Here is an 18097-nt window from a genome sequence, read left to right on the forward strand (position 1 = left end):
CAAGGTTCAGCAAAAATGTTCTGTAAAATATTTTAGGCTTTAAAGATGATACCTTACCTGTCACAAATAATCAACTCTGCTGTTGCAGCATGAAAGCAGGCCCAGGCAACACCCAAACAAGTGTGACCATGTTACAGTAAAACTGTATTTACCAAAACAGATAGTGGGCCAGACTAGACCCACAGGCTGGCCTGTGCCAACCCCTATGTGCATAATCTTTTGTCTTTTTTTTTTCTTCTCTTTTTGCCATTTCTTGGGCTGCTCTCATGGCATACGGAGTTTCCCAGGCTAGGGGTCCAATGAGAGCTATAGCCACCGGCCAACACCAGAGCCACAGCAACGTGGGATCCAAACCACATCTGTGACCTACACCATAGCTCAAGGCATTGCTGGATCCTTAACCCACTGAGCAAGGCCAGGGATCAAACCCACAACCTCACGGTTCCTAGGTGGATTCACTAAGCACTGCGCCACGATAGGAACTCCCATAATCTTTGTTCTTTAAAAGCTTAAATTCTGGAGTCCTACATTCTCAATGCAGAATTTACATTTTCTTAATAAGTTTAAGTTTATTTATGATTGAAAATTAAAGTTTTACATATCTTACATCATTTATGCATGATTATAAATGCCTACATACACACATACACAGGAATGATGATAGAAGAAAAAAAAGGTGGCATATGAAAAAAGGAAGGACATGAATACTGTGACTTTGTGTATACTAGCTGTTCCCCATATGAAGAAATTAATACTGTTGGCTTTTGTACACTCAAGGAAAATAAGCTTAATTGTGGCTCACAGGAATACTTTCAATTTCCAAGAGTTGTTTTGGACTTTGATTCTGCCTGTAACCATATGCCTCAGAATTTGTGTTAGGTTTTCTAGCAGTATACTTTGCATTGGCTATGTTCCCAAGTTAAGAAGTACAGTTTCAGCAAGGTACAACTCTTGGCTCAGTTTTGCAGGATGAAGTCAGGAGTGACACAATGTCAAGATGATGAAAAACACCAAATTGGCTGAGGTTTATTGGAGCATCCTTACATCAACCACATCTTCAAGAAATGCAACTGAGATTTGTTCTTGTGGAAATGGTAAGTAAGCCCACCACCTGTTGTGACGGGGAGATCAGTGGTCCAAACACTCTGGCACCCAGCTATTCAGTTACAGAGGATGTCCATGTGTCTTGGGGATTCCTCCAGGTGATGACCTCTCTGTCTGCTTCCAGCTAGCTGAGGTCTGTGTACTCTTATCATAGCTTCAAACCCTCATTATATTCCAAAAGCCATACAGCTCTGATTCCAGTCTGTAACCCATGGATTGTGGAGACAGCTGATGTATGGAGAGAGCACTTAACTTGCTATCATCTAGCTGCACCCTTGTAATTTCCCTCAAGGGTAGGGATAATTTGCACACTTGACAAAACTTGCAACTACTACCACCTAATTCTTTTCATGATGTTTTTCACAAATCAAAGAACATGGGACTGAAAGAAAGGAAAAGAGGAGGGAGGGAGAGAGAGACCAAACTTATTAAGGCCCTAGAATGTCAGTGCATCTCTATGCAGAGGGAGATAAAGCAGTGAGTGTTTCTGAAAGGGAAAGGAAAGAAAAAAGAGGGGGAAGGGCAGAAATATGAAGTGTATTGGTCAGGGTTCTCCAGAGAAGTTTCAACCAATAGAAATGGGTATAGGGATAGATATTGGTTCATTTTAAGGAACTGACTCATGAGATTTTGGAGGCACAGTTAACCCAAAATCTGATGGGGAGTCCAGCAGGCCTGCAGTCTCAGGAAAGAATTTTGATGAGTCCAAAAGCTGTCTGCTGGCAAAATTCCTTTTTGCTCAGGGAAGATCATTCTTGGTTCTTTTACAGCCTTCAGCTGCTTTGATGAAACCCACCCATATCATAGAGGGTAATCTTTTTTACTTAAAGTGCCCAAGGATTTAAATGTTAATCTAATCCAAAACATACCTTCACAGAAACATCCAGAACATCTGATCATGTATCTGGGCACTGAGCCCCAGCCACATTGACACCTAAATTAACCATCATATAAAGAGAACTCGTGGTGAGGAGAAAGGCATGTGCACAGAGAGAGATGAAGTATGTTTTTCTTCGTTTCTGGTTACTCTGTTCCATCATGTTGTAGCAGGAATACTTGAGTTCCAACTAACTCAAATACTGTAAAATTTACACAAAGAAAATTTCCTGAAATATGTCATAAACTTTCTTTTCTAACCCTAAAGGGTTGGAAGATATGCAAGATCAAAGCAGGAGTCTCTATCTAGTTTTCGTACTTAAAATGTACCTTTCCTCTTTGAGAAATTTAAACTGAATTTTGAGATAGTTATGCATCCACATACAATTGTAAGAAATTATAGCGCTCCTGTGTACCCTTCATGGTTTTCACCAGTGGCAACATCTTGCAAAATCATAGTACAAGAGTTTAACAAAATTATTCACGTTGATACAGTCCATCGATTATATTCAGGTTCCCAAGTTTCTCATATATGAATTTTGTGTGTGTATGTGTCTGTGTGTGTCTGTGCATGTATTTACCTCATGCAATTTTATCATATGGATGTATCCATGTATTCACCGCCAAAGTAAAGGCACAAAACAAGAGTTTCATTCCCATAAGGATCCCTCATGTTGCCCTTTTAGTCACACCCACTTTTCTTCTGTCCCCTTAACTTCATCTTTAAGCAAAGGTAACCCTGACTATTTTCTTCCTAATTTTATCAGCTCGAGAGTATTATATAATTGGAATCATACAGGATGTAACCTCTCGGGGTGGGCTTTTTCATTCAGTGTAACTTGCATGGTAATTTACCTAAGTTGTTATTTTTAGCATCAGGGGACTCTTTTTCATTGCTGAGCTCCTAATATTGAATCAACATTGCATATGAAGAATTACTTCTACTTGGTCATAAGGTATCATTCTATATATACATGATGGATTTAAAATGCTAAACTTTTTGAGAGAGCTTGTGTGTATCTTCATGAGAGATACTCATCTATACCTTTACAGTTTTGTACTTTCTTTGTCTGCTTTTGGTATCAAATTAGTACTGGCCTCATAAAAGATTAGGAAAAGTTTCCTCTTCTAATTTCTGGAAGAGATGATGGACAGTTCTACTTCCAATGTTTTGTAGAATACTTCAGGGGAATCATCTGGACGAGGACATTTATTTAGTTTCCTTAATGATTATGTAACTTTTCAGATTATCTATTTTATCAGGTATGTTGGTATCTGATTTTTGAGGGGTTGTTCCATTTTCTCTAGGACACAATTCATGAGAACAGTAAAACTGTTCATAGTAATCTCTCACTGGCATTTTAATGACTACAGGATCTATCATGAGAGCCCATTTCCCGCCTGATATTGATGATTTGTATCATGTCTATTAGTTTTGTCATAATTACAACAGGTTAATGAATTGTATTTTACCATTTGAAGAATGAAATTTTTTCCATATTTGTTGTTTTTCTGTGTGAATTACAGTGATTTCTGCTTTTATCTCTATTATTTCTATCCATCTCTTTTGAGTTGATTTTGCTCTTTCAATTTTCTTGAAGTACAAATTTAAACTACAGATTTGAAACATTTCTTAATCACATAATGTGAGCATTTAGTGCTATAAATATTCCCCTCATCTTGGCTTCAGCAGGGTTCTACAAGTTTGATATGTTTCACTGTTTTCACTTAGTGCTATGTATTTTTTTGTTATTATCTTTGAAATGACTTCCTGCTTGACCCATCGTTTATGACTATGTGGTTAACTTTCAACGTTTTTAGAGGTTCTCCTGTTGTGTGTTATTTAAAAGTGTAGTTTGATTCCATTTTGGTTGAAGAATGTATTCTTCATGATTTCATTTCTCTTGAATTGGTTGAAGTGTGTTTTGTTGCTCAGGATAAGGCAGAAGATTCATGAGTACATTAAACAAAACATGTAGAAGTTCCTTCATGGCTCAGGAGGTGAGAGGATCTGGCATTGTCACTGTTAGTGTGTGTAGACATTCTATAATCATGCATAAATTATGTAAGGTATTTAAAGTTTACTTTTCAATCATAAATAAATTCCAACATAGGATATAAAGATAATGTAAATTCTACATTGATAATGTAAGATGCCAGAACTTAAGTTTTAAAAGACCAAGGATTGTGCATGTAGGGGGGAGTGTGTACCAGCCTTTGTGTCCAGTCTGGCCAACAGCCTGTTTAGGTAAATACAGATTTGTTTTAACATGGTCACACTTAAAAATAAGTGTTGCCTGTGGCTGCTTTCATCCTACAACAGCAGAGTTGACAATTTAAAACAGATGAAGTATAGTCTTTAAAGCCTGAAAATATTTACATTGTGATCCTTTACAAGACATTTTCGCTGACCCCCAATATTTGCAGAAAAGAATAGAAGTAAAGTTACTGCATTGCAAATACGTACATTTGTTTACTAAAGCTAAAACTTGATTTCCACAAGAAACATTAGATAAAATATATTCAGGTTTCACAAAGAATTGATGAAAGACTTTACGTATTAAATTAAAACCATTTTTTTTCCCTCACTGACACTGTGGCATATGAAAGTTCCCAGGAAAAACCCTAGATCCTTAACCCTCTTCACTAAAATCAGAAAATTATCACTGGTTATATAAGGTCTTAGGACTTCTTTATCAAAAGCTACCTGGGGGTGGAAGCCAGTGGGCTGGTGAGGTTGGGAACACTGAGCTCAACATGATCTAAGTCACCCCAAATACATTAACGGGCCATGAAATCTGAGTCACCCATTCCCCCCATTGTTTTGTCCTCACTGGGCTGAAGAGGCAGCTGCCTCCACCATTTTGAACATTGCAACAACACAACTAAGACGATAGGATGCTCCCCCACCCACAAGGCACCGAAGCAGAAAGTCCTATTCTTACAGCCAAGCCTTTTCCTCTCTGACCAGGCAAACCACACAGGACACCCTGGAGGAGTGGAGGATCACCCCAGCCTGACATCCAGCCACTTCAGAGAGGCAAAGAGAAACTCTGTAGAGGTAAGGGCTGCCTCCAGCCTCCATTCTCACGACTGGTGAGTGTCCAGAGGGCTGAACGGCACAAAAGCAGCTCTCCATCCCCAGAGTGTTCCGGGATGCAGAGCATGGAACCGATGCCCCAGAAGCCCCCTAGCCCAGCAGGCTGGAGAGACAGGGATGATGAGGCTGTCCCTGGGGCTAGTGAGAGCTGTGTACTCCCAGGAGCAGCCTGGGCATCCTTGTCTCTGTGGAGGAAAGACTTAGTCCTTCACCTGTGGATCCAGACTGCCTGGGATCTCACACATGCTTCGTTCCTCTCAGATCCCCTCTCTGTCTTCGGAGGACCCATCTCTGAGGACACAGGCCCATGCAAGATGACAGTGGACCAAGTGCATTTCACAACAGAATGATTTTATCCATGTTTTACATCCCCCATCGCAAAGGAGCTACTGTGCCCACCCACACACACCCAGACCCAAGTCCCCACCACCTAACCCCACCCACCCCCACCCCCTCCTGGCTCTGGTCATTCTGTCCTTCCTCCCCACCCCTATGGCAGCCAGGATGGTTGCTAGGACCTGGAGGAGCCCAAGGCTTCCATGGGGGCTGCCCAATTGGACTGGCTCTGGAAGGCTGGCCCACCGTTCCCTACTGGCTACAGTGCCACTTCCTCCTCCTCCGTGTGACACATGGGTCACACCTGCTCCTTTTGGGCTGGGAAGGGTCAACCAGCCCCAGAGCCAGGGTGTGCCTCCCAGAGCCTCGCAGGTCAGCCCTAGGCCTGGCCAGGTCCTCAGCAGCAGCCAGGCCTCCACACCGAGCCCACTTTCTAGACTTGGCAGCTTCCAGGGGGCCTGAGATGAGGCCCATTCTCTGGGGCACGGGGGCCTGGGAAGCTTTCTGGGCCCTCTGCCCTGCAGTGCAGACAAGACCCGAGGCAGGGACAGGGCTCTGTGGCAGCCCCCAGGGCAGCAGGCTGTGGTGAAGGTCCAAGAGGAAGGCCAGGCTGGGGAGCTCCTCCTCAACCTCACTGAACCCGTGACCCAGCCCTGGGGCTCCACTAAAAGGAGAGGCCTCCCTGAGAACATTGCTGGCCCTGGGTCCTGATGGAGGGCCTGAGCGCATTGTACGCTGGCAAGGAAATGGCTGTGCTGTTCCAGCCTGAGGGGGCTCGTGAAGTCCTGGAGAGGGCACAGAGCCTTTGTGCCTGAACATGCTCCTGTCTGTTTGGGGGTGCCTTAGATGGCCATGGAAATCCATCTGGGGTGTCCAGGTTTCATCTCTGACCCCGGGCTGTGGGCCTTGCTCGTTCCTCTGGGCATCTTGTTGGGCCACAGACTCAAGGTCTTGAGTCCAGGTGGGGTGCCCTGTGATTGGGGGTGGCTGGCACCCCGTCGTCCTCCTCCAAGGCCAGGCCTTGTGTCTGCACTAGCTGGTGGGAGGGAGGTGGACAGTGACTGCTCTGCACCCTCCAGGGATAGCCGGGGCTTATGGGCAGGGGGAGGTGAGATGGGACTCACATCCACAGACAGAGACTGTGGCCCTCCTGCCTTCCTCCTGCACCTTCTCCCCAGCAGGTTCCTTGCCCTGTCCCCGGCTCCCCTCCTCCCAGTCCATTCCTCCTGCCCTGCACCCACCTGGGCAGCCTCCCGGGTGCAGGGCCTCTCTGTCAGGGGAGGGAGGGACAGAGCCTTCAGGGCCTCCTGCTCTAGGGCTCTCCCAGGCCCTGGCTGACCTGGGACCTTTCCTCCTGGATTTCCAGGGTCACCTGGGTTTCCCCCTGCCTCCAGTCTCCCTAGTGTCAGTCCCTCCCCTGGCCACCTTTTCAGGGGAGAGTCCTTCCTCCTGCTCCAGCTCCTCAGCCAGGCCCGAGAGATCCAACTCTGGTTCTGGGGAAAGCAACTCTGCCAGGAATCGGGGGTGAATGACCGCCTCCACCTGGAATGGAAGGGAGAGGCTGTGAGCAGCCTTGGCAGGTGTGCCCTGGGAGGCAGGAGGGCCTGGGGGAAACATGACTAGCAGAGGCAAATCCAGAGTCCCCCTCACAAAGGGGGAGCTTTCAAACTCCCATAGGTATTGTCTACTGTCACATAAACACACACACACACTCACAAGCAGGTGCACATGCAGACACATGGGCTCCAAAGCACAAACACATAGGCACCGAAACAGACACACAAATAGGCACCGACACAGACACACAAAGTCCTCCAAAGAGAGAGAGTGATACACACATGTACAACTTTCACATCCACATATACACATCCTATGCACCAAAGTACACTCAGACACACAGGAAGACACACAGATGTCGGGGTCAAGGACCAGAGCCTAAATCCCATTATCCTGGGCCAAAGCCAGAACTACGGTGCTAAGAGCATCTCTCCCTGGAATCCTGGAGTCTCAGACTCCAGGCCCAGCCCACCTTGGTGTCAAAGTCCTCCTGGGAACACAGCTTGTCCACGTAGCTGAGGAGATCCGGGTCTGGGAATCAGCCGACCTCATCCTGTGGCAGCTCATATCCATCCTCTTGACATTCCATATCTGACTCCCCTGTGGCTGAGGGGCAGGGACCCACCAGTGCCTGTGGGAGGTCCCCATGCTCCCTGCGAGCCTCAGGGGGAATCTCCTTGGGGGCCTTGTTCTCCAGCAGCTGCCAGGCCCTGCGTGGCCTTGGGTGGGTGTGCTGGACCCTGGGGCCGTGTTTCCTTGGAGCACAGGCTGAGGCAGAGCAGGAGGAAGGGAAAGTGAGGGGACCCAGCGCCCAGAAGCTGACCCCTGAGCAGGCACAGGGGAGGGCATTGTTGTGGGGCAATGGATATGCATGTGGGAAGGGGGAGGAGCAGCCAGAGCCTCAGGTTTGGTGGGAGGCCAGATTCAAGTCAGGGACAGGTAAAAGTCAGGTGTGAGAACGTGTGGAACGTCTAATGATCAAGGGTCTCCCCACCAGCACACTTGTTAGGCAGATTTCACAGGGGCCCCTTAGACAGGGAGGAGGGTGATGAGGGTTCTAAATGGACCAGGTCCACACCGCAGAGGGGAAAAGGGGGACTGAGACACCCTCGGGGGCTATCCGTGTTGAAAGACCAATGCCCCCTTGAGTGGAAAGGACCCATCTGGGAACAGGGACCAGGCCTAGGCCTCTCTTACCTGTACCTTGACCTCCAGGGGGAAGGTGATTCACAGACTGAGTGCCCCTTTTGCGGGATGTGGGTTCCTGAGGAGCCAGCTTTGTTGGAGCTGGAGGAGGCATGCCCTGTGCCCGCGTTGTGCAGGACACGTTCCCCATCCTGATCTCATCCTCTGCCTCAAATTGCATGAACCTGGGGGTTGTTGAGGGACAGGCCCCAGTGAGAAAACCACCTGGACTCTGGAGCCCACCCAGTGCAGCAGGACCAAGGGGGTAAGGAGAGGGTGTCCTTAGGTCTGTCAGGAGCCTGTGAGGTACTGTCACAGCAGGGAACTGCAGTGGCAGATATCCAAGATCTGGGCCTCCTCCTGCCTGACCAGCCCTGGAGCTGGAGGGCATGGCCCAGCAGAGACCCAGGTCAATCTCTGGGACCAGGCTTAGGGGACACCATTTGTGATTGGTGTGTGTCCGTCTTTCCTAAGGAAACCGTCCTTGTGTGCCAACCAGCATCCAGCAGGACCCACCTTCCTCATGTTCCCTTGTGCTGGAAAGGCCCAGCCTATCCAAAAAGCCACTGCACAGCCCACGTGTCCAAGACCAGAGATCAGTCTGTCGTGTCTCCCGTATGATGACATTGCTGGTAAGTCTTGGAGCTTTTCCCTGTTAAATGTTTGAATGTAACATTTTCAACAAATCCTCCCTTCTCAGGGATCACAGTCCACGTGTGCCGAATAGCATATGGAGTGCTGAGTCCTCCTCCCCCCTCTTTCCCCTGTCCACTCAGTCCTCGTTCCCACCAGGGATCAGAGATACCTGTTTCATTCCCATCTTTTCAGAGATCTTTTGGGCAAGCAACTTTGAATGCCATCCGTTTGCCTTTGCAGGTAGTATTCCTTTGTCTCTGGTTGAAATGTACCATGTGCACAGGGAACTCCATCTTGGACTTGTGATGGAAAAGGTTGGGGGATAATGTGAGAAAGTGATTACATATGTATCCCATATAGATATATATGTATCATATATCATATATACATACATCTGTCTGTACGACAGGGTCCTTTGGCTACGCAGCAGAAGTAGACAAAACATTGTAAATCAACTGCAGTGGAAAACCTAACCTCTTGTAAGATCAAAGAGTTCCTCTTGAGAAAGAGTGAAAAAGGAAACGAGAAAATTAAATTGCGTCCCCGTAGACCTGAGTATCTTTCCTTTTGTTGCCTTCATACTGATATCGTGGCTCCTCTGTTACTGGATTCATTTTTAACATGGGAGTTCCTTCATTCTCTTGAAATTCAATGTACTGAAAGGGCAGAGTGCTCAAAGCCAGCCAAAAACAATAGTAAATGTGCAGCTCCATTTGAGTTTTTCATTTCCCATACACAGTGCCTGCATTTAGCCTGACCTGTGTCCCGTGCACCATTTTGGACATATCTTTACTGCAAGTACTTTCCCTGTGTATCTGAAATTTACCTTTCCCTTGGAATCAGCATGCATCTGGCAAGACTCGCCCATAAGGGTACCATATTAGGCTACAGGGAGTGGGCAGTTCTTGAGGGGAGGAGAACTTGAAGTGGAGACCCAAAGGTGCCTTTTGGTCCAACCCAAAAGAAAATGACAAAGGGACCCCAAATCTGCAGGCTCTTTGGATGAAATGGCAATTGGAGAGCCAAGAGATACTATTGCGTCTTTGAGCTTTATGTGGTTAAGGACAGAAGTAAGGGAGGAGAAGACACAATCTTCTCTTTCCTTATGTGAAAGAACCAGATGTGTGTGTTTGGGGTGGTCTCTTGGTTTAATTGCTTTCTCCTTTGGGGGGACACACGTGCTGCCTATGGATGTTCCTAGGCTAGGAGTCACATTGGACCTGCACGAGCAGACCTCTGCCATAGCCAGAGCAATGTGGGATCCAAGCTGCATCTGGGACCTACAGCACAGCTCAGGGCAATCCCGGATCCTTATTCTACTGAAGGAGGCTGGCATGGAGTGTGCATCCTCACAGATCCTAGGGGGGTTTATGTCTGCTGAGCCATGATGGGAATTGCTGGCTTTTGTAGGTGTGAAAACATCGACTGCCCGTGATGTTGGGTGTGCCCTTTGACACAGTGCCAGCTTTTTATCCACCAATGTCCAATCTCCACGTGTCCAAACCCACTCGCATCAACGTCCTCCCCAGCAAGCCCTGCTTGAAAGCTGGTGCATTTCCTGTCTGCATCCCATACCCTTGCTCTTGAGAATCGAGGCTCGTCCTTGCCTATGGTGCTGTCTGCATGGGAATCAACGTAGCATCCCTGACACAGCCAAACGGAAACACACCTGAGGAAACGTTCAGATTGGGAGTTAAGGTCAGCTTATCACGATGCAAGTGATAGGAATGCGTATGTCCGTCTGGTGTGGTGAGAGGCGAGGTCTCGGGAACATCATCAAGGGAGGTGAGGGGTGAAACCTCCTAGGACTGCAAGCAAATCTCTTGGGAGGCAAGAGTCCCTGTGTGCAGTAGCAGAACTACAATTCCTCCTGCTGTTAGGGTGTTGGGCAAGGAAGGAGAGGTTGAAAGGATTGTTGCAGATTGAGAAAAAGGACTTGTGTGGGTGCTTCCGAAGCTTCTTGCCCCTTGCAAAGGAACATGGACTCCAAAGAGGGTGAGAAGCTGAGGCGAGAGTATCTCCTGCAATGCCATGGTGAGCTTTGTAGGAAGAAACTCTGGATGGGGCACTGCACAACTGAGCACCATGGGAATAGGGCTCTCTATTGGAGCTTTTACACTGAGGAAACATTTCAAGGGTTTTCAAACAAGACCTTCATATGAGAAGATTGCTGAGGCACCCATTGTACCCAGGCATTCAGGAAGGCCAGGCTTCCTTGTTGCTTCCTCCCCTTCTTCAGCCACTCCTGCAATTTGTTACAAGATTCTCACACATAGCTCAGATGTAGTATTTGTGGGGGTTTCTTGTTTGGTTGGTTTTGAATTGTTCTTCCCCCAAGACAATGGTTTTGCTACTGTACAGCATGGTGACCCAGGTACACACACATGTACACATTCTAGTCGCTCCCATGAGCATGCTCCATCACAAGTTCCCAGTGCTACACAGCAGGATCTCATTGCTAATCCACACCGAAGCCAATCCTTTGCATCCCTTCACCCCAAGCTCCCAATCCACCCCACTCCCTCCCCAGATGTCCTATTGGCATGAGTCTTCTCAGGGACACTGATACAAAAGTTGCATTGTGGAAACGAGGTGCTCCCAAATCTTCCATCATTTTTGACTGACTTTGGACTTCTGAGGGCCGCATCCATGGCATCGGGAGATTGCCAGGCTAGGGGTCCAATCAGAGCTGTGGCCCCTGGCCTATGCCAGTGCCACAGCAATGCCAGATCCCAGCCGTGATGGCAACCTACACCGCAGCTCACATCAACACCTGATCCTTAACCTACCAGGCGAGGCCAGGGATGGAACCCGCAACTTCATGGTTCCTAGTCAGATTCGGTTCTGATTCACCATGGCACGAACTCCTTCTGTTGTTCATTATTTTATACTACCTCAGAACCCTACATCCCGACATCGGAGAGGCAGAGGTTGTCAAATCAGCTGCACTGTAATTAGGGAAACCAGTCATGGAAGTGGGTGTCTCAACGTCCTTTGGACCATGACCTCTGATTGTTCCTGCAGAGAGCTTCGGGGCAGGCACTGGCGGCTGAGGAGAAACATCTCTGGAGATGGATCACTAGCATCAGGAGACAGTGAACCTTCCACTCCCACATGGAAATTGAAAGGCACCGAGAGATCCCAGGTTTGTGTCTTGTGGACATTTCAAGTCTGTGCCCTTGGGAGCTCTGGGTGTCATCAGATAGATGTAAGGGTCTTGAGAGGTATCGTGTGGAGGAAGAAATGCTCTGATGTTGCCATGGACCAGAAAAGGGATCTGAGGGTTCAAGTTTCTTTGGCGAGCATTCCCAAGTCAGGTGGGTATGTTGAATCTGCTGCTACTTCTTTGTGGGTGGATGGCCACCTGAACTTCCATGATGTCGTGCCAGACGTAGGGAGGGTGAGGAATAGTGTTCCCAAAGTACCTGCTGTCTTGTGACTGGCCAAGAGGGTCAAATTCAGCTCACACACAGCCTAAGGGCATGAATGTGCTTAGGGATGAATATGCTTAGGCTGGATCTGTGCAAACCCTTGTATGGGGAACCTATCTAAATGCATGGGTTTCACCAATGCACTGCTGTCTTGTGACTGGCCAAGAGGGTCAAGTTTAGCTCACCAGCATAACCAGGACAAGCAGAACCGTACAAAGGAGACACACCTGTGCACCAACCTTTATTGAACAAGCTCCATGTATTAAAGAAAGACATGAAGAACAAACATGCGTGGAGAATCGAGGCATTTGGAAATTCTCTAGGCATGGCGACAGGAGCACCATCTCTGAAGAGAGGTTCCCAGATCTCCAATTGCGTGCTAGAATGGTTCTTTAATGGATCCATCCAATTTGCTAGGGGAAAGACCCTTCTCTTTCTAGACGAGCAAATCCCAACCCAAAGAGTCCACACAGCCTAAGGTACTGTGGCCCAAAGGGCATGAATGTCCTTGGCCCACTTTGAGGATTCTGTGCTTAGGCTGGATCTCTGCAAACTCTTGTATGGGGATCCTATCTAAATGCATGGGTTTCACCGATGCAGTGTGACCGTGGGGGCTCATCTCCCAAGAGATAGGGTTTAAGAAGAGATGGCCACAGAAGCTCCCAGGGAGAAGACAGGAAGACAACACCAGAGAGCTTTCCAGCGAATGCAAATCCTCCATGACATTCCTGTCTTGGAGGGAGCTCCTGGGCCAGCTCTTCTGATGCTTCCTTCCCTCCCTCCTCTTCCCACCTGTCCCCTGCTGACTGAGCTGTTGTGCACAGAGACTCCCATCCTCCAACCGCTCCTAGTGTCTGTTGAGGAGGGTCCGCTTGGGTAGTCAGTAGCGCACGTGGGAGCAAAGAGGGTGGTTTCCCAAGGGGTGGCCTGCTTGAGGGTGGGGCCCGTCCTGGTGGCCTTTAGCATTCATTCCATGACAGCCCTGCTAAGGAATATGGGGACTCTTCAGCCATTGGGTGTGACCGCTCTGTGCTCTTGTGCACGCTGCAGACTCCTTGTGCCCTCCTCCATGTGGGTTCATGCCCGCATGGAGCTCAGGTCCGGAGCAGTGTTTCCACCACAGCTTTTAGCAGCACTGTGGATCAGGCTGCTGGGAGACTTGAGGGACTGTGGGGCCTATGGAGGCAGGGGGCTAAAGTGTGTGAGTGATTAAAATGGGTGGCATTCCAGTGTGCCTGCCGTTCCAAAGTGTAGGAAAGCTCGAAGGAAGAATTTCCAATTTGAAAACCCTCATGGGGTTCACAAGAAGTAGCTCAGGGCTCGGGAAAAGGAGTGAAGATGTACCATCCAGGCTGCTAGTTTCACTGGTGTCTTCCTTTTTCACATCCCAATGTCGGTCAGCACTTCTGTTCAAAGGGCATGCTTGGGTCTCTGTTGGGGGCAGCCTTGCTGAATGTAGTGCTGACCACCTAGTTGTAGTCGGATGTAAATCGTGATGGATTTGCAAGCCTAGGGGGGATTGGTACAAGGCCACCTGGTTGTCGGGAATCTGGTAATCCATCAAAGGTGAGGGTTGGTTGGGTTTTGTCTATGGATATGTGTGTAAGGGGAGATCATGCCTGTGTTTGGGTGAGCGTTTGTCTTTGGAGGGTGCTGAGATGTAACAGAGGCATAGTCCAGGAGCTGGCGTTTAGGTGTTTGTAAGTTGGTGTTCAGGGGCCTATTTTTCATGGATGTTTTCCGCCATGAAGTTGGGGATTGTGTGTCTCCTGGTGGACTTGGTAGGATTATCTGCCTAGGCCTCAGGGCGATGTTAGGGAAGTCCAGGGGCCGATCTGTGTATTTGTACCTTTGGGGCCTGTAGTGAAACTTCGTGGTTGGGACTTGACCCCAGCCAAAATTGAGAGTGGGACTGGAATCTACCTTGCCCTCAGCTTGGCACCTGAATCCAGGATCCCAGGTTCAGAGAGGATTCGAGCGCACAGACTTCTTCTTTTTGGTGGCATCTGCCCCATATGGAGTTTCCCCGTCCACGGACGGAGTGCCACAGCAGCAATCGGGACCACTGCAGTGAACACTCAGAATCCTTAGCCTTCCGTGCCACAAAGGAACGCCTCGACCTGCTCAAACCCACTGTCTTTGCACTGTCAGACCCCTCACCAGGTGTCAGGATTTGATGAAGCTCTGGTTCTTCTGCTTCGTGGCAGGAAGAATTTGGCATGAAGCGAAGCCCCAGGTAAAGAGTGAGTTTAGGAGCATAAGACCCTGGGGGGAGATACGCGTAAGCTGGCCAGGGAGCAGAGCAGCCCCAAGAACCAAGAGAGCTACATTTCTAGAATCCAAGGCCCAATGGGGAGGGGAGAAGACTGCCTTCTTCCTCATTGGAGGGTGGATATCAAGGCTTCCATCTCCAGCTCCTCCTTGTGCCCTATATGGATGGTGTGCCCTGGGCTGTCACAGTGCTTGCACAAATCGGTGTGTATTCCCAGGCGTTTGGTCGTATATCAACTGGGGTAATTCATCTCAGGTTTCCATCTACTGTCCTCTTTTACCTAGGCGTGTCCCCTCTCCCCTGTGTTTCTGTCTGGGTGAGGTGCAGAAATGCTCCTTGTCCAGGACTCTTCTCTCCTTGACCTCATGCAGCAGGACTCGATCTCCACATCTGTTGTCTTGTGCTTGAAGTCTTGGGGGTTGTGTCTTGAGCGTGTCTGGCACTTGGATGCATCTGGTCTTCCTTCAAGTCGGGTAAGTCATGGCTGGGTTCCTTTTCTTGAGTGATCATCAGCTTTAGACCATTTCGAAGACCCCTTGAAAGCTTGTCTTTAACCCATCCCCCGTGGGCGGTTTCTGCTCTTTAAGGATCCTCCTCTGCCCTTCCCTTTAGGATGATTATTTGTGTGTTCATGGCCTGTCATATGGCTCTTTGCTTTTTTGTGTGTAGCACATGTTCCAGAGCCGTGCATGTGTCTTTTGATGTGTAGAGGGCGAGTTGGCCTATCTTCTGGGACAGGTGAATGCTATATAGGTTGGGGTGCCGTATTGGTATGCTTCTGGATTCTGCATGCTGGAAGAGTGCATGCCCTTGGATGGAGCCTTGGGGAGTGTGGGTTTATGGATATGCCGAGAGTGTGTTATATGCGTGTTTGGAGGAAAGGACGTAGGGTGCTAGGTTTGCACTTGTGTCGTGTACTGAGTAATTGCAGGTCTGCTTGGGTGTTTTGGAGAGTTGTGTGTAGAATGCGTTTGAGTGTGTATTCCAGGGGCATGGGCATTTGGAGGCATATTCGCTGGGGCTATGCCCTTGTAGTTTTCAGGAGGGACATGTTAGGCTTATATATGTGGGGACGTGGGGAAGTGTGTGTCTGCTGGAGAGATGAGGTTCTGTGTTTCTACAGGGGCGTGGGAGACGTGCATTTCTTGGTGTGAGAAATATGTGCTGGGGTTATGTGTTACGAGTTTGCAGATGGATGAGCTGGGTCCTAGGATCATTGGATATGTGGAAGTCATTTCCTGTGTGGTTTGCTGGCGATAGGTCCATGTGTCCTACGTGTGTCTACTCGTTTGTGTGTCTATCACCAGGTGCACGAATGACCAGGTTGTGTTCCTATGGTATGGAGGTGTTGGGAGTGTGCCACGTTGCTTCTTGGCAGAATGCCGAGGTGTTTCTACAGGTCCTAGGTACGAAGAGATGGTGTGTCCACATTGAGGGTGAGGGCTGAAATGCATATGCAGTTGACACCCACACAGGTGCAGTGTCCTGGCAGGGCGGTTGTCTTCTGGAGAGGTGGCACCATGTGTAGTGTTTGGGGCATCTGTATGTTCAAGGGTTGGGAATATTTGTCTGTGTGTGTCCATAGGTGTTTGAGACGTGTACATGTGTATTAGTACGTGTAGGCGGATTGCGGCTGTGTGTGTATTTGAGGTCCTGGGGCTTCTGTAGTATGTATTTGGAGGGATGTCAGAGGTAGGTGTGTGTGTTTGGAAACAAAGAAATCTCATAGGCGATGTGTGTGTGTTCTGGAATCCTGGCCTAGAAGTACTGTAGGGCTGTGGCCTTGCCTATGGGCTGTGCGTGAGATGACTGTGTAGGAGCTGGTGGTAGTGAGCCTGTATACGAGGTAGTCATTGTGCACCACTGGTCGGTGTTTGTGTTCAGGCCCCTGTTGGGTATGTGCATGTGAAGACCTCAGGTGGTCTAGTTTTGTTTGTGGGGAAGTGGGTGGAGTGGGGGGTTGGCCTTTTCTTGTCTTTTCAGGGCAGACCCATGGCATTTGGAAATGCCCTGGCTATGGTGGAATTGGCGCTGCAGCTGCAGCTGCCAGCCACGGCCACAGCAAGGCCAGATCCGAGCTGCATCTGGGACCTGCTCCATATCTGAAGGCAATCCTGGATCCAGGGATTGCACGTGCCTTTTCTCCTATACGGGTCAGGTTCATTCCAGTGTAGCCCCGACGGGAATGCCTGCTGGAAGTTTTTTCCTCACAACGTCATTTTCAGTTCTTGGCATCAGCCCAGTCATCTTTTCTAGGTCATCGGAGTTTAGTCTTGGCAGATTGTACTTTGCTAGGAAGGTGTCCATTTCGTCTAGGAAGTCTGTTTTCTTGGCATAGAGTTGCTTTTAGTAGTCTCTTCTGATCCTCTGTATTCTGGGATGTCCATTGGAAGCTGGTGTGCATTTTGATGGTTATTGATTTGAGTCCACTCTTTTTTCCCTGATGAGTCTGGCTAAGGGTTTATCCATATGGTGGATGTATTCAAAGAAGCAGTTGTAGCTGCATTGATCTTTCCGATGGTTTTCTTCGCTGCTCTTTCCTTTCTGCTCTGATCATTAGGATGTCTTTCCTTGTGTTTGTCTTTCTCTGGTTGCTTTGGGCATAAGGCCAGGTTGTTTGTTGGTGGTTTTCCTTGTTGGCTGAGGTAGGCTTGTATTGCTGGAAAGGTCCCTCTTCGATCTGCCTTTGCTGCATCCCATAGGCTTTGGATTGTTATGTCTTTGGTGTCACTTGCTTCTTGGGATCTTCAGATTTCCTCTTTGGTTTCTCCAGCACTCCCTTGGTTGTTGAGTAGCATGTTGTCGAGTTTCCGGGCGTTGGTGTTTGTTGCCATTGTTTTCTTGGTGGTTGATTTCGAGCCTCATAGCGTTGGGTTCATACAAGCTGTGGGATAGGATTTCCATTTCCTTCCATGTACAGTGGCTTGCTTGGTGACGCAGCATGTGATCGGTCCTAGGGAATGTCGGGTGTGCCCTTGAGAGGAGTGTGTATCCTGCTTCATTGGGATGGAAAGCGCTCTACCTATGGAGGAAGTGCCCTGTGGTCCAATGCATTATTGAAGGCCTGGGTTCCCTTGTTGATTTTATGTCTGGAGGACCCGTGCGTTGATGGGAGTCGGGTGGGAAGGCCCCCTGCTCTGACTGTGTTAGTGTCCATTTCTCCTTTTACGGTTGTAGCAGTTGCCTTCTACATTGCGGGGATCCTGTATTGGGTGCATATAGGTTTCCAATTCCCATCTCCTCTCCTTGGATTGATCCTTGACCGTTACGTAATGACCTTCGTTGTGTCTTATTAATATGCTTTATTTGAAGGTCTCTTTTGTGTGATGGGGGTGTTTCTACTCCGTCTCTCTTTTAATTCCCACGCACGAGGAATATTTTCTTGCATCCTCTCACTTTCAATTTGTATATGTCCCTCAAACTGAAGGGGGTCTCTTGAAGACAGCAGGTCTACCTATCTGTCTATCCCTCTACCTATCTGGATCGAGATCGAGATGGAGATCGAGATGGAGAACGAGACGGAGCTCTCGATGTAGACCCAGAGAGAAGGAGATGCGTCTTCTTTTTGTATGCATGCAGCCAGTCGATGTCTTTCGCTTG

General features: G+C 48.4%; 1 protein-coding gene across 2 annotated transcripts in view; it reads left to right on the forward strand.

Annotated features, from left to right (window-relative positions):
• The first annotated feature begins 960 nt into the window (after positions 1-960).
• LOC146396322 (uncharacterized) overlaps positions 961-18097 on the forward strand; it is a 43559-nt gene continuing 26422 nt past the window's right edge. The window contains exons 1-4 of one of the 2 annotated variants that reach the window (XM_084994669.1): positions 961-1094; positions 4952-5076; positions 8633-8790; positions 11819-11939. In XM_084994669.1, coding sequence (XP_084850795.1) covers positions 1065-1094; positions 4952-5076; positions 8633-8790; positions 11819-11847 — 342 coding nt within the window. In that variant the 5' untranslated portion in view covers positions 961-1064 and the 3' untranslated portion in view covers positions 11848-11939. Of the gene's footprint in view, positions 1095-4951; positions 5077-8632; positions 8791-11818; positions 11940-18097 lie in introns of those variants that run through there. The other variant, XR_014826507.1, reaches the window with a different exon arrangement.

Source organism: Sus scrofa, chromosome 14, assembly GCF_054392235.1.
Source record: "Sus scrofa isolate SSC_HxYL_T2T_F1_AM1 chromosome 14, Sscrofa_HxYL_maternal_Yorkshire_Landrace_v2.0, whole genome shotgun sequence".
In the NCBI taxonomy this organism is placed as follows: Eukaryota; Metazoa; Chordata; class Mammalia; order Artiodactyla; family Suidae; genus Sus; species Sus scrofa.